General features: G+C 52.7%; 2 protein-coding genes across 2 annotated transcripts; one reads left to right on the forward strand and one right to left on the reverse strand.

Annotated features, from left to right (window-relative positions):
* PC9H_010443 (uncharacterized protein) lies at window positions 1–490 on the forward strand (the record flags this gene model as incomplete). The annotated part of the gene is made up of 2 exons (XM_036779936.1): window positions 1–59; window positions 274–490. 2 exons carry the CDS (start codon window positions 1–3, stop codon window positions 488–490), a joined length of 276 nt encoding a protein of 91 aa, XP_036627319.1.
* Window positions 491–1,468: 978 nt separating this feature from the next.
* PC9H_010444 (uncharacterized protein) lies at window positions 1,469–2,641 on the reverse strand (the record flags this gene model as incomplete). Its single annotated transcript, XM_036779937.1, has 5 exons — window positions 1,469–1,630; window positions 1,687–1,961; window positions 2,009–2,372; window positions 2,427–2,457; window positions 2,514–2,641. 5 exons carry the CDS (start codon window positions 2,639–2,641, stop codon window positions 1,469–1,471), a joined length of 960 nt encoding a protein of 319 aa, XP_036627320.1.
* Window positions 2,642–16,631: the final 13,990 nt, after the last annotated feature.

The following is a 16,631-nucleotide window of genomic DNA, read 5'->3' on the forward strand; positions in this document are numbered from 1 at the left end:
ATGAGCTACACCAACGAAAAACCGACCAAGCTGAGCACCCATAGGGCCATACTCCGTGGGTATGTTCGAGTGGCACCGTACATAACTGCGGGTCGATGATGTTTGGCAATGCCAGCCGTCATCGATGTGAGGTGTTCGACGAGACCGTGCACGAGACAATTCAGAGCGGACTTGACGTCCCATGCCCAGCTTGGTGGCAGGGCTTGAGCCATGATATGCTAGTCACCTCTACTATACATTTCTCGATGGCGGTACTGAGATCGGCTTGTATAGGCCCAGTCATGGTCTCGCAGTCTATGCGAAGCCGCGTAACCTGGTGTACGAAGGGAAGCTCATCGAAGTTGAGTACTATCCCAATCTCCAATATGTTGCGGTGTCGTATGCTTGGGATCCAAGTAGTGAGTGGGTCCAATGGTTTGGTCGAAAGGTCACAACGCAGGCGCTGCACATTGTCGATCACCCGTCGCACGAAGCTGCCCATTTGGATTGATGCAATATGCATCCCCCAAGATGAAAACGAGGAAAAGCAGAAAGAGCTCCCGAAAATGGCAGACATCTACCGCGGTTCGGCGATGGTTGTATGTCTCATCGGCAAGGTTGATTCCAACGTATGTCGGGCTGTTCGCCTGGGTGCAGCTATCGTGGGGACCGCCGCATACGGAGCACTCGAAAAGGCTGGAGATATCCACGGATGCTTCAGTTTTGTCACGGGAGTGGACAGCCAGGCGTTTATGCAACTGTTTGGCAGTCGTTGGTGGACACGAGCATGGACATTCCGTCTCCCAACTCCGGCGGGCATCCGTCGGGCGCTCGCCGTTCTCCAGGAGGTTTTTTGCGAGCAGCTCAAGGGTCTCTTCGTCAGGACACAATGCCCATTCATCCCGCCGAAGCGCCATGATCACTTCGGCGCGCACTGGAAAGGGGACACCGCGTCAGTTTGTGTGTGTATCTGGACTCGTACTGGATGTGACGCACAAGAAATTCGACAAGGAACAGGGCATGACTTGTTGTTAGCGTTTAAATCTCCTCGTTGGAGGCCTAAGCTAGGCAATACTCAATGGTGTCGATCTATAAACCGCCGCTTCACTTCAGCGCCTGGGCGCACATTCAGGCGAGTGGAACTAGAAGAACTGTGCCTGGGTAGGGTATGAGTGCTCGTTGAAGAGTGGGTAGCCGTAGATCACATCGTTTGGGTTTGTAATGTAAAGGTCCTCGGGCCGTAGAGTAACCATCGACATTCGAGGTTGAGACAATCACCATCGTTTGGTGTCACTGTCTCTCTTCGAGTCTAGCTGTCACGTGTTCGAACCAGAGAAGTAACACTGGGGGTTTAGTAGACGATGCATAGACGATGAGGATCCGCGTACCCCACCATGCTCAAGTCGCTTCCAGAAACTTCAGGTTCAGTGGTGAGGTTTCAATAATAGCTTGGGTTACCACATAAGTACATCAACGGTAGCGCAGACGCCTAAGGTCGAATAGTCTTCCCATAACCAGTGCTAACGCCTTTTGTCACCTTCTCGACAAAAACACCCGAATAGAACAAGCCCTCAGTGGATCCCTCCTGTATACCATGGTGAACGACATCCCCTTGGTCTGAAGGCGAGTCGTTCGGATCAACCAACGGAAGCTACACAAAATCAGAATCATCTCATCAGCAACACGAAGAACCAAAAACCGCCTTACCTTCAAAATGCCAAAATGGAATTCACCCTTGCCAGGACCTCCAGGGGAGACGCTCAGATTAGGTATGGTACCAGTGACAGGCTTTAACGGCGCGCCGTCTTTCGAATAATATACTTTCAGCGTAAGATTATCCCAGTCGACCAGTACCGCGAAATTGTGCCACGATCTCGGAGAAGAGGGAGCCGAGAAGAGGACGTTCAGGGAGTGGTCCAGGACTTTGAACGAATGCGCATTTGGCGCTGGAAGTGGCCCGGGAGGATTTGTGAAAGGGGATCCTGGTGTATCATTAGCTCGAATCAGAAGGATCAGTTCTACAACTGACCTAATTGTACTCCGAAAACATGGGATCCGTCACTAGTCTCAATGAAAACGATCTGGTACTCATGATCATAATTCAAAGGAAAGCGCTCGTCCAGCTGAATCGAGAAATGAAACGCCGTTACGCCCTCCTCGATATCCGGTAACAACGCAGTGGGCCCTCCTTCCTCTGCCTGCGCAAGCAGCTCTGTGCGGCGGAAACCAAATTGGGGGTTGTTCCCACCGGGAAAAAAGACCGATGTGTTGTCAATTCTCATTGATATCACCTGCTCCGTGGGTACAGTGAAGATGGGAAGCGGGAGGAAGGGGATCGGGCTTTTGTCCCAGAGAGGGGTCGGGCGTTTGGTGTGTCCCAAGACAGAACTATACTGGGTTGAACAAGTCAGAGAGGCTCCTCGACGGAAATGGTGAGGGAAATGTACATGAGTTGCAGACTCTGTGCCCTTGACCACTCTACGCAAGGCATCCAGTCAGTTTACAAATTGGCTACTGAGAAGCGCAAAGCCCACGTTAGGAACGGGCCAGTGGAAGTATCCAGACTCGCCTCCGGGAACGAGAATGGCACGCGTCCGTCATACACAACAGGTGTTGCAAGTACAGCTGAAGCTGCAACCACCAGTAATAGAAGCCACAGCATTTCACAACTCTGAAGCTCAGCGACTCGGGATTTATATGTTAGCGGAAAAAGTTCGGGTGGTAAAATGTCGGGTAAGTAATGCGGACTCGGAAAGAATGATTTGCAGGCAAGTATGAGGTGCACGAAGCTACGAATGATACCATCGAAGTCAAAAATCTCCATAATCACATAGACTACTAGAAATTGGAAGTTAGGGCATGTAGAAGAACAGAATAGAGACGAAGGGATTGACCTTGAGCTAGACATCCATCAATACAGTTGAGTTGAAAACATAAAAACCTGTAGCCTCCGTCCTCACCGCGACGCTGCTGGCTCGTATTAACTAGTTCGCCGTCCCTTTCGGAGGAACAATCGACTCCATGGCGACCCAAGCCTTCCTCTCTGATACCGGTAGTTCGTCGAGGAATCTAGGAATCGCTTTCTTGTTCCTGTCGGCGTCTTTCTGCGGCTTCAGCACGATTTCCATTGCACCGCAAGCGGCTGAGTAGTCTCGTTCGTGTGTACTTTGTCTTGCAGATCCAAGCCCCACATTCTCCTCTACCTACCACGAATCGCATCCAAGTCCTCCTCGCTCGCATCCCTAAGAAGAACTGTAAGATGCCCGGCCGCGCAAGGACCTGCTGCATGTTCTTCCCACCAGCGAGCTGTAGTAGGATGGGAGGACGATTGATCGTAGAGGATTGCTCCAGCAGAAATCGTGTCTGGCAATGGCGTGGCCTCGGGTCATCCGTTGACGCATATCCAGCGCGGAAATACACCGTAGATGTTTCCACTTCAGGACCGCCTGCCCGCGAGATACGAAGGGCGGAAGTCTGTGGATCAAACCGTGCAGACGTAGCTAGGTCGTCAAACGTCTGTCATACAAGGCGGATGGAGTGCCTATACAACCGGCATGTGAGGTCGAGCGAACCAGGGAGCAACGAGAGATTCCTGTTAATGACTGGATTCGTTATAGGATATTTCTTGGTAACAGTTCCCACTACGAAATAGCGCGAACTACAATGATCATGAGGAGAAAAGGTTCAACTGGTGTAGATCGGTCACGTGTGCCTGCCCCCTCCAGCGGCGGCGGACTAAAGCCACTCACACCGTTCAATGTTGCCTACAGGCATGGCGGCGGTAACAACAAAAAAAATCAGACAGATTGCCGCTCCTGTATTCTTGGAAAGAAGTCTCGAAACACCAGTGTCGTCGTCGACGCCGAATGACTGGCTTCTTGGGCGCCGTTTATTGCTGTCGAGTCACCCCTGCCTCCCTTTTCAGCAGACACTCTCAGTACGTGGACTTCGCCAATACCCTCTTCCACGTCCGCCCTGTCTCCCATGTCCGCCCTGCTAGAAGCTCCCATTTTGCCCCATACCAGCACATGTATCTCCATTTCTTACCCTTACTCACGGCCGCCAACCAATGCTACTGATGATGGATGTACGAAAGCCGGTCGCAACCGTTGTTGCTATTACTCACCGAACCAGACCCGTTCAGCCCCACGACATGGCGGAAGGGAGGATAGGTTATCGCTCCGCTATGTGCAGTTTTAAGGAGCAGAGAGCACTAGAGAGCGTTGGCTGATATCCGAGGAGCCGCCCTGAAAGAGGAGGACGAGTTCTAGCGCGTATCCACTCACGCGCCCGCCATCAGGGATCGTAACAAAATTGGAAGGATGGGTCGTGTCTATCTACCCTTCCCTCTACGGTCTCCGGCTCGACCAATTTAGCCTCAATGGCGACGTCGCACTGGCTTTTGATATTGTGGAGGAAAGTGAACGAAGTGGACGCACCATCTCCACGACTATCACTGCATCAGAAATCACTACACCACGCCGCCAACAGCCAAAAAGACCTGGCTGCCACTCGAGAAGTCCCCCTTCTCTGCGCAGCCTCTCATTGCTTCCGCTATCCGCACCTCTCCCCGCTGCCGCCATGTGCTCCCCGCTCCAGCATTCCAGCACACAAGTACTCGGAACTTCGGAATTAGGAAACCTGCAGCTGAGCCTGCTGAGCCTGCGAGCGACAACATGAATGCCCGATGCGACCTGAGTGCGTGTACGGGGGCGCTGTCTCCACAGTCTGCGGGTCAAGCGTAGCGACCTAGTTTATCATCAAGACGTTGACTTGGGACACTTGAATTGTCTGCATCGTCGGTGAATGGGTGAATCGAGAGGTAGGGAGACCGGAAGAGGGAAAAGAATACTGGGGTGGTTCGGGGAACGAACTATTTTTTGCTCTGATTTCAAGCTCCGGTCTCCATCGGTCGTACATCCTGGATTCATTCACCCAGTATCCCCGTCTCCTAACCGCGCTTTCCCGCCACCATACACTAGATTTCAGATTATCGACACTTTAGCTTCATTGTGTTACGCACTATTCCGTTCACTGTTCTCTCGCCCTTCCTCCGCTTCTTCCTAACTCGTTCTCACAGCTTTTCTTTTTTTCTCCATGTCTTTGTTCTGTCTCTCCTACTCATCAAATAAATCTTGTAGTCGTCTACCGCCAGAAAATCCACCCTAAACCTTTGTCATCCGTCATCGTCACTTTGCGGCTCCTTCTCAGCCTCAAATTACCCTTCAATAAATATGCCTTCGGGTCGTGCGGAGCGCACGAATGTTTAAGTCAGCTTCCCCTTCATCCACGAGAATACGAGGCCTTCAACGTATCCACGAGTGGTCCTACATCCTGCTAGCATATGAGCAGCTACAGGGCCCCAATTTCGCTCCCCTCCATAGAAATGGCTGGTAACGCTTGAGTCACTCTTATGACTTCGCGGCGGGAGCTCAGGTGCCCACCAGCACACACGGAAGCACTCACGTCTCGCCACCTTATGCAGGTATCACAGCAAAAGTGTTGTCAAGGACGGCCATACATGTGGATGACAAACGGTAGATCAATGCTACATGGACAATTCAGAGACGCTTAGGCCGCTGTACTTAGGAGGAGGAGGAAATGTCCTGCGCTTTTTTGATATCTTTCCAACGAGGACCTACGGCAATATCCTGTATGTCAAGAAAAATGGGTTTTCGGGTCGATATCACCATCAAGCACGGGTGGAGCATCATAATGTGGTGTCTGAACACAGGAGGAATCCAGAGGATGCGGGCATCTGGGGAGCCTTGATTGCCCGCATGATAAATCCATTCTCCACGGCGAAAAAATAGACGAGGCGGGGGAGATCTTGGTTTGTACAAGGCATCATTGGCGCGCATGTGATTTCCATGTCCTTTTGCTGTGTTGCTGGAGGCCGTGGCAGAGGAGGCCGCTGCGTCCTGCAGTTGCCCCCTTGTTGCAGCATCCCAGATGCGGATCGTCGTGTCCATTGACCCTGACACGATTTTCGTCCCGTCAGGCGAGAACGCGACGGAAGTGACGCGGTATTCATGCCCGGTGAGCGCATCGCCGACTTGCTGCCCTGTTGAAGCATCCCAGATGCGGATTGTATTGTCATCTGACCCTGACACGATCTGTGCTCCGTCAGGCGAGAACGCGACGGAAGTGACGTGGTATTCATGCCCAGTGAGCGCATCACCAACTTGCTGCCCTGTTGCAGCATCCCAGATGCGGATCGTCGCGTCCCATGACCCTGACACAATTTTCGTCCCGTCAGGCAAGAATGCGACGGAAGTGACACAGTCTTTATGCCCAGTGAGTGCATCACCAACTTGCTGCCCTGTTGCAGCATCCCAGATGCGGATCGTCTTGTCATCTGACCCTGACACGATCTGTGCCCCGTCAGGCGAGAACGCGACGGAAGTGACGTGGTATTCATGCCCAGTGAGCGCATCACCAACTTGCTGCCCTGTTGCAGCATCCCAGATGCGGATCGTCTCGTCATCTGACCCTGACACGATTTGCGTCCCGTCAGGCGAGAATGCGACGGAAGTGACACAGTCTTTATGCCCAGTGAGTGCATCACCAACTTGCTGCCCTGTTGCAGCATCCCAGATGCGGATCGTCTTGTCATCTGACCCTGACACGATCTGTGCCCCGTCAGGCGAGAACGCGACGGAAGTGACGTGGTATTCATGCCCAGTGAGTGCATCGCCGACTTGCTGCCCTGTTGAAGCATCCCAGATGCGGATTGTATTGTCATCTGACCCTGACACGATCTGTGCCCCGTCAGGCGAGAACGCGACGGAAGTGACGCGGTATTCATGCCCAGTGAGTGCATCGCCGACTTGCTGCCCTGTTGCAGCATCCCAGATGCGGATCGTCGCGTCCCATGACCCTGACACGATCTGTGCCCCGTCAGGCGAGAACGCGACGGAAGTGACGTCGCCTTCATGCCCAGTGAGTGCATCACCAACTTGCTGCCCTGTTGCAGTATCCCAGATGCGGATCGTCGCGTCATCTGACCCTGACACGATATGTGCCCCGTCAGGCGAGAATGCGACGGAACCGACCAAGTCTTCATGCCCGGTGAGTGCATCGCCGACTTGCTGCCCTGTTGAAGCATCCCAGATGCGGATTGTATTGTCATCTGACCCTGACACGATCTGTGCCCCGTCAGGCGAGAACGCGACGGAAGTGACGCGGTATTCATGCCCGGTGAGCGCATCGCCGACTTGCTGCCCTGTTGAAGCATCCCAGATGCGGATCGTCTTGTCATCTGACCCTGACACGATCTGTGCCCCGTCAGGCGAGAACGCGACGGAAGTGACGTGGTATTCATGCCCAGTGAGCGCATCACCAACTTGCTGCCCTGTTGCAGCATCCCAGATGCGGATCGTCTCGTCATCTGACCCTGACACGATCTGTGCCCCGTCAGGCGAGAACGCGACGGAAGTGACGCGGTATTCATGCCCAGTGAGTGCATCGCCGACTTGCTGCCCTGTTGCAGCATCCCAGATGCGGATCGTCTTGTCATCTGACCCTGACACGATCTGTGCCCCGTCAGGCGAGAACGCGACGGAAGTGACGTGGTATTCATGCCCAGTGAGCGCATCACCAACTTGCTGCCCTGTTGCAGCATCCCAGATGCGGATCGTCGCGTCCCATGACCCTGACACAATTTTCGTCCCGTCAGGCAAGAATGCGACGGAAGTGACACAGTCTTTATGCCCAGTGAGTGCATCACCAACTTGCTGCCCTGTTGCAGCATCCCAGATGCGGATCGTCGCGTCCCATGACCCTGACACGATTTTCGTCCCGTCAGGCGAGAACACAACGGAATTGACCTGGTCTTGTGCATGAATCACTAGGGTTTCTGTAGTAGGCCATATTTTTTCATGGCCGTTGGTTACAGTTATGGGGATGCAAAATTGGCCTTCGTAAAGTTGCCTGACTTTCGATGCTTCAGGCGAGAAAGTAAGTCCTGAGTAATACAACTGTGGTGCAGAGAGCATGTAGCCATTGCGAAAGCGCTTCTCAAATTTGATGAAGTCCGCTAGGATTGAGACGAGCTCTCCAGGCGAGTGTAACTATTGATAATTAGTCAACAATGAACAGTGACGATGGAATACATCACACTCACTGATGCCCACTTCTGGAAGCACGGCAGCATCCCACCTGGCCCATCTTGCCAGCTTTCCATGCAGCTATGGATCTCGAGCCAATACAGGAAACGCTTCTTGAGAAAAAATGAAAGAGCTATTCTCAGGTGATTAAGTTCTTCAGCCCACGATTTCTGGGTATCGGTGGGCGTGACCTGCTCATCAAGCTTGCCGAGGGACTTGTCCAGGTGATACGCAGCACATCGACACGCATACTTCAGCTCAGGATCAAGCTTCTCGGCTCGCTCCTGAAAACCGTCGATTTCGCTGTTCAATGCATACGATGTGTCAAAACCGCACATGTTGAATCTGAGCTGGGCATTAGTGATGTCAAGACATGCCAGAGCCAGCAGTTCTTGATGGTGCGGCCCGATATCGACTGAGAAGTCAGGTCCTTTAGGCATCTTGACTGGCTCGACAAGGAAGTCGCGGAAAGAGGTATGAAGGGGTAAAACGGCCACTTCATTGGCGTCAAAGGTGCTTCCACTAAGCAGAGAGCCGAGCAAGGGAAGGATTGACTCCAAGGCTGACCGCTCTTCGCCTGACTGCAAGGCAGACCACTGCCCACATGGCTCCGAGGCCGACTGCCTTTCGCGAGAAAGGGTGGCAGCGGCAAGCGGCAGTAAGGTGTCGCGGTGCTGCGGTGAGCGCACTAGGAATATTGATGCCATCAGGTGCTTGAACGCTTTCAACTGGAGGTCATCTTGTGGGTCAATGTACTCCTCCAGGACCTGCTCGTATGTTCCATACAGGGTATTGAAATCCCCAACTTCTAACTTCCTGATGAAGCGTTTCCTATGCACGTCTAAACCCTTCGTCAGCTCGTTACAGAGGAGAGCAGCACATTGGAACAGGCCCTCCGCCGCATCTGTGACACGGTCTACGAGCTTCGCGAGATCCAACCATTGACCAAGTTTCCCATGAACGAAGATGCGGATGTCCTCAACAGTGAGCCATTGCTCGTCATCAAGCGATATTCGCTCTATGGGTGATGAACGGTTGAGCCCCACAAGGATATCCGCATTTGGCCGGCAAGTGAAGAGAAAGCGACAATGTTGTGGAAGGTCGGATGAAGGGGAAATGATTTTGTCGAGAAGGTCGAGCAAGGGACGCAATTCCAGACATTCGTCCAGAGCATCGATAACGAAGACAATGGGTCTATGGCTATCTGCATGCTTCAGCCCTTCAATCAATAGAGCCTTTACTTGATTGTCAAGGGGAGAGCCTTTAACGTGCTCCATGTCGAGGGTACGCAAATAACGCAGATAGTGGGGGTCGCGTGACGCGAGGCCCCAGGCCCATGTAAGAAGAAGTTTATCGATGGAACGATTGGCCACTGATCGATTGAAAGCAAAAAAAGCCACATTGGCAAGAGACGACTGCTGTTTCTCGACGTTTCCGAGGGCTCGTGATACGGTGTGGATAATGGCCGACTTTCCCTTGCCAGCAACACCATACAGCAGCAAGGCGCGCTGAGCCCCCGGGAGAATGACCCACTTTTGAATGTGTGTAAGAATGGCTTCACGTGTGCCGTCGGCACAGGACTTCGATGGGTCAAGCCCTGCATCGTCCGCGTGGGGAAGCGAATTCACGAACAAGTTATCCTCTACGTTTCGTCAGATATGGTTATTTAGAATTGCATTGTACCCACCTATTTTGGTGACAATATGCAGTATGTCGCACAGCATTTCCTGCATATCCAGATCCCGGCTATGTTCAAGACGCTGCATGATGGTCCCAAGCTGCCCTTGAAGCTTCTTGATCTCTCCTTCTAAGTCGTGCAAGTTTGCCGCTGATAAAGACGATGAGCCATCATAAAGCTCCGTACAATGGAACACTGACCAATTTTGGTTGGCGACAGCAAAGCGACAAAGTAGAGGCATCGATACACTGCTGGAAACACGTATTGATAGACTCTAGTTTGGTTCGGGCGATGTTGGTCTAGCTTGCGGTTGTCCCAGTCTGCAACGAGCATGCAGGCGTCACCGACAGCTTGTAACAAGCCAGTGACGGATTCGCGGCGCTTGACATAACCGTCGCATTCCTGAACGGAGGAGTTGGTGTCGATTCGCGCAAAAAGATGATTGAATTCTTACCAAGGCAATTGCTTCCACTAACCCTACGATGGCTTTACCAACCGGGGTCGTAAGCTGTGTTTCATGGATAAATCAGTCGAATGCGCAAAAATGGAAATGGGCTACCTGTGATAATGCTTTCCCAACTCCGATGAAACGCTTAAGACTGGCGAAGGTAGCGAGAAAGATAGAGTTGATCGGAGGGAGATCGCCAATGCTCGTGAGCTTGGAGTCAAACTCAGAGTGAGTGGTACGCTTGAAAGTCATAACGGGTTCCTCTTTCAAGGAGCCCAACAACTCGGGAGACGTCCAGGAGACTTTGACTATCAAGACGGTCAGCACATATAGCCGGAATATACGTCAGGTACGAACCATCACCATCCAGGGAGCTCAATGGCACCTTCGTCTGGGCAAGTAGTTTCTCTTCATCCTTGTCGGTCACATAGAGCCTGATTTCAACATTTTTCGTAGGGTTAGAAAAGCTGCGCAAGATCAGAACGATCACAGCGTCCAAAACGGCAGAACCTACAAGATCATAGGTGGGGTTTCCATCGATATTGCTTTCTTCTTCTTCACGAGATTTGCAAAGCTATCCATTCGTGATAAGATTCGCGAAGACGCATAGACAGAGTACGGAATCTCACCGATTCGTAGATGGCCTTGGCGTAGCCTCCGTATCCCTCTTTGCAATTGCCTTGTGCAACGAATCGATTGGGTATCCCGCATCTTCAAAACCCTCGATGAACACAATGGCGCGCACCGGGCATCGGGACTTGAACACGTTGAAAGTTGTTTTTGAGAGGGCTATTAGACCGCGGCATCCGATATCTTGAAGAAAATGGTAAACAGTAGTCGTGGGCGAGACAGAGGGACTCACAAGTGATTGCAGTGTAAGTAAACTCAGTGTCGCTCTGCGTCGTCACCATCCTTCGAGCCGATGAGAACAACGAGGCAAGCGTCTCTTTTGAATGGACATGCGTACATTGCGTGACATACGTGAGACCTAGCTATTGATGGAAGCTCACCGCCTTCGGGCGCTCTTGCGATTGCAAGCCAGGTTGAGCATAACAGAGGATGAAACACATCCGTTGATTTAGTCATGTAATATGTACCCCAGTAGCTGAGGTGTGAGCAGGAGGGCCGTATGGCGCCGGGAACTGATTTCCAAATACACCAGAACGTCAGTGCGTCGGCCAAAAATCGATTTCTCTTGCGGACTACAGATCTTCACGCTCTTTTGACACTGGTCTCGCCTTTCGCCACATCTAGCGCGTAGCCAGTCATCTTCGCGACGGCGACCCCCAGCCCTTCCCTCTGTCTCAACAACACCAGTCGCGCGAGTAGAGCGAGGAGAACCATGATATATTGATATCGATACGCCCATTGCCCTGCAGATCCTCTCGCGCTGTCGATCCGACGGCTCGGAGGTTCGAAGGTCGAGCACGAGGTCTACGCTCCGTCACGATGAGAGGTTGGGAATGCTCGCCGTAATGCGCACTCTCTTGGTCCCATACCCTTACAATGTATCACACTGATAGTAGATGGAAAGTGTACAATGAAGGGTGCCGGTGAGTCGTTATCGTTATTTGGTATGAATGTGGGCGCAGACAAAAGACGACGTAGGCGTGGAAGAAGGTGCAATTGGTGGTGTTCGGGGACAACAAAGGGGAGACTCCAGAGCGTAATACCAATCAATGCGAGAGGGGAAGTATTGACTATATCGGAGCAAACGGAGACGAATCACTGAAGGAAGGAGGTTTATCGAGCGAGTTCAAGTGGTGGCGCGAGTAGCGGGAGCCGACGACGATGCGCAGCGGGCCTAGAAAGTGCCTGTTAGTTCTACATAGTGCAAAGTACGAAGCTACTCACCTCGTCATGGCGCGATTCTAGAATACACCGACAATTGTAGTATTCCGTAGGCGATCTCTTCCACTCATGTCTGGCAGCGTCTGATTCGCACTGACTGCCGACCGCAAGGAGCAAGCTGGACCTCCATGCTCTCGTTTACCAAGTCGCGGATGGCGTCGACAGACCTGAGTAGGTCCAGAGGGCGGTCAATCCTGACGAGATTCAAGTAATTGGTAGATATTATTCGATTCAGGCTCGTACCCCGATTCATTCCAACCCTGTTACAAAGAAAATATCCAGGATATGCAACGAGGTCAAATCGAGGTTTGGCCCATTTCTGTAGCTTTGAGTATGATGGCAGGTTGCCAGATACAGGCGTTATTTCATACATGGGATCAAGGGATTAAAGGCTCTGGGAAAGCGTAAATCTGTGCATAATCGAAATTTAGCTCGATTATCGCAGCTTCGAGGAGCGTACGTACTACGGTGCCCTTTGCGCAATGACGGTCGTCGCTGGGCAGAAAGGCTGGACCTCGAAGCGTGGAAGCTACAGGAGTCGAAACTTGCTACCTTGTCCCATGAAGCTCGGATATCGGAGCCGTGGGTGGATTGCATGAGGACGCACGAGAGGGATTGCAAGGAAATTCGGGAGGTTCTTGGGAGTGTCAAACGCCGACAGCACGTACGCCAGGACGATTAACGGGGGGGGCAACGGAGGTTCGGGCCGGGGACATCCGGTGCCCTCACCTTCTCCTTCGCTTTCTGTCATTCCGCGTCCCTAACGCTCTTTCAAGAAGCTCGTCGATGGCGCGTCAGCCGTTCAACGCCAGGAGGTGCGCCACAAGCAGCATGGAACTTCGGTGCAACGCTGCCCGTGCGCAGCTCAAGCCAACCTTCCCATGGAGTGAGAACTCGCGAGTCGCAGATATCTGCGCGCTGCTTCCCATCTTGGCTCCTCGTTCAACCCCTTGCCGTCGCTTTCCTTTTCGCCGACGACGTCCCCGCTGCGACTGCTCTTCTGCAATGTACCCTTGCCTTGAGCCCCCGTTTCGCCCCACATCAGCGCATGTATCTCACTCTCATACCCTCCCGCGCTGCCGCCCAACGTGCTACGGATGATGCGTATGCGAGCGCCAGGTGGCGCCGCTATTCCTCGCAGGTTCACAAAGTGGAAATGGAACGGCGACCATGCCCGCGACTTAGTGGTGGCAGAGTGGCGATGAGGGAGCCGTTGCGCGTGTGCGTGCGAGCCATGATCTAATTGTGGAAGTAGACGCACTATGAAGTTGAGCCTTTGACAGCGCAAATGTGCCCGAGTCGACTCCAAGCCGTTTATTAGGGTTTCCTGACCGAGAGTCATGTCAGGGAGCCTACATTGTACGCACGTCGACGAATGCTTGAGATCAGCGAGATGTAAGTAGTGAGAGAAAGCTATGGAGTTGCGAAGAGTCTCGAACAATACCAATGAGATATAACAGGCGAAACAAACCGAACACTACAATGGGTGGAGGGCAGTGTCCATTCGAATAATCACATGGGAATAATGATGAATCAAGAGGTAAATGGACAGACCGGACCTTGAAATCGAAAAATGTTGGAATCTGCTTTGTTCGCCGCATCCCGATGCTTTACTCTCTCTCTCTCCCGGACCATCATCTACTCCATGCCTTCTCCTCTACTTCCTCTCCCTCTACCCCCTTTGCGCTCCTCCATTCGGCGACGAACAGAGTTCGGCGTCCCGATGTTCCCAAGGAGGCGTGGAGACACAGAAACGTGAAGCAGGGGAACTCGGGCATTCCCGCATTCCTTCAAGCCTGCGATCGTAATCACGCACACGTCCATATATGCGCGCTCATATCCTCAGACGCTGGCTCGGAACATCCAACGATACGATGATAGGGAGCGACGGCCTTGAAAGATTAGGCGGAGGGAGCGGGAGACTTGACGGGCAGCGCGGGACATTCGTAGCTAAACGGATTGGCTAGCAGCTGGAGGCGCCAGTAGTGCCAGTACGATGGGAAGGTGGGAACGCGAGTTCAACGGGGAGATGGTGCGTTCACGTACTTCTTCCCCATCACATCGTAAGTTTGTCCCGGGCGCATAGACGCCTCCCGGTGAGTTGTAACCCGTCGATGCAAGCGTAGATACCTTCAGTGTACGCTTTCGATTGGTACTCTCGCTGGAGGTCGACGAGCGGCGATATGGCGTATGAGTCTGACTCGCCCCCTCAATGCCCACTCCGATACGCACCACGTCTCACCTTCCTTCCCCTCAAAGGCGCATCAGAAGCATGAAAAGGGCCAGGCGCTGCAGGGAATGGGTATCAGTAACAAATGCGTAACACATGACTGGTAGACGCACAATACAACGAGCTCTCTGACAGCGCAAACGTACCCGACTCGACCGTTGCTCCCTACTATAATGGGTTCCCTAGGTTCAAGCCGGACCTCAGGCTGCCGCCGTGCAGTATATGGGATATTGGATTTATGAGTGTTCGACGTCCCGATGATCCCAAGAAGGCGTAGAGACACAGAGATGTGGAGCAGGGGACATGAAAAGCCGGGCATTCCCGCTTTCCTTTATGCCTGCAGTCGTACTCCCGTAGACGTCCGTATGTGTGCGTTCATACCCCCCGTCGCTGTTTTGTAAAGTACGGCGATAAATTGTCTTGTCTCAGAACGCCGGAGTTAGGCCCGAGTTAGGCAGCATGGCGCGAGGAGAGAGATTACAGCGGTAGTCGGATTGGACGTGGGCGCTGGTGAGGTGATGACAACGCAGGACGCGACATTGAGTGACCATGAGCCCCACAGGCTGCGAAATGGGACATGTAGCCAACCCTAGCGAGATGTCGAGCGATCGTACGAGTGGGTCTAAGCTGGTTGGAGCGACAAAGAAGAAGCCCACGGTAGACGCGAAGGTTGCAAACGGTGCGCGGACACCTTAAAGTCAAAGAGACAGTGTTGAGCGTTGGGAACGTTGGGCGCTAGCGACAGAGTATGACGAGCTCACCGACAAAGGAACGCCAACTTCCCTTTTTCTCTCCTCCCCTACGCCAGATCAAAGCAACGAAGTGTTGAAGATGTACGAATCCGGGAGCACTTTGAGAAGCTGAGGTCGGCGCGGGAGGTAGTATGGCCACGGCTTGAGGGAGATGTACAATGCTAGAGAACCCGCAACATAACGAAAACCCCAACAAATCGAGTAACTTCAAGTACGGCAATAGTGCGTATTCGAAGAATCATAGAAAAGGTCCACTTCGCGCAGACATGGGATGATCGCAAACCAAGAGGTAAATGGAGGGGCAATAGTGACCGGACCTTGGAATCAGCAAGACAAAATCGGGCCGTTCCGTATGCCGCAGTGCCAGCGCCCTGGCTCTTTCTCATTTCCCTCGCCTCGGGAACAATGAGAGAGAGAGGCAGAGAGAGGCAGAGAGCCTTCAACGTCTTGGTTCGATGGAGAAACGGACGCGCGGAGAAGAGGTGGCCGAATTCCTCAACACTGTTCTCGTATCCCATCGTTCTGTATGGGGTGGCCGACCATCTTGAGGCCTCGTTGGGAGTGGCGGCACAGTGAATTTGGCATGAGGATGGTGCGTTCGTGGTGTCCTTCTCCACCATCAAGGCGAAGTGAGAGGGGTTGCTTTTGGGTATTATCCAGTGAGTCCATCGCTGCCTCCGCGTCGCCCGCGTCTCATTCATACATGTGTCCTCCCGCCATATCAGGCATGATAGCTACATCTTAACCTACACCGCCCAATGCCCCTTCCACGTCTCCGACACCCGCATAAACCGCACCATCACGCGCGCCGAGCTCGCGAGCAACATCTCCGGCTCCCTGAAGACCTGGACTGGATCCCCGCTGACGTGCACGGCGCTCATGGGGACGATAGCGAATGTCATTTATTCTGCGTACGTCGTGGATGAATGTGCCAAGTTGGAGCGTCCGCATGCAGATGATATGCCCGAGCAAGAGTGGTTGAGCAGGAGGGCTACGAACGGGGGGTAGGACATTTTAATGTATACTACTGGGGTTTGGATGGCAGGTACATTTTTATTCGATGGTCAGGAGAGTCCTTAGGGTATTGTACATGGACTGTTGTTGAACAAATGAACGTTCGGTGAACATGCGAGGTTTGCGAAACTCATCTGACAAGTCAAATCATCAAGAGAAAACGAAGTTCAGCGGGGGATGGACAGCGGACACCGCAGTTTCTTTACGATAGGACGACAAAGGATACGAGTCGCGAAACCGCCGTAGTACAGTTGATGTCCAGATTGAAGACAGCAGTGGCAAGAACGGAAGCTCAACACGCTTATCTTATCTATAAATCTAATCTCAACAACTGTGATCAAGGACGCCACCGTTTGCGAAAATTGGCTACTGAACGTGAGCATCTCATCGTTGATTTTTTAAGTCAACATTCTACCCTTCCGCTAGTATCTTGAACAAGAAAAATTTATCACTGGCGTGGCATGTCGATACTCGTGTTTACTCGGTACGACGAACCCGTTTTTGCACCTCTGTAGTCCCTGTAGCTCCTTGCCCGCTGGTTGCACCTGGGAACAACGTCTCTGAGGATGTC

Source organism: Pleurotus ostreatus, assembly GCF_014466165.1.
Source record: "Pleurotus ostreatus strain PC9 chromosome Unknown scaffold_8, whole genome shotgun sequence".
Lineage (NCBI taxonomy): Eukaryota > Fungi > Basidiomycota > Agaricomycetes > Agaricales > Pleurotaceae > Pleurotus > Pleurotus ostreatus.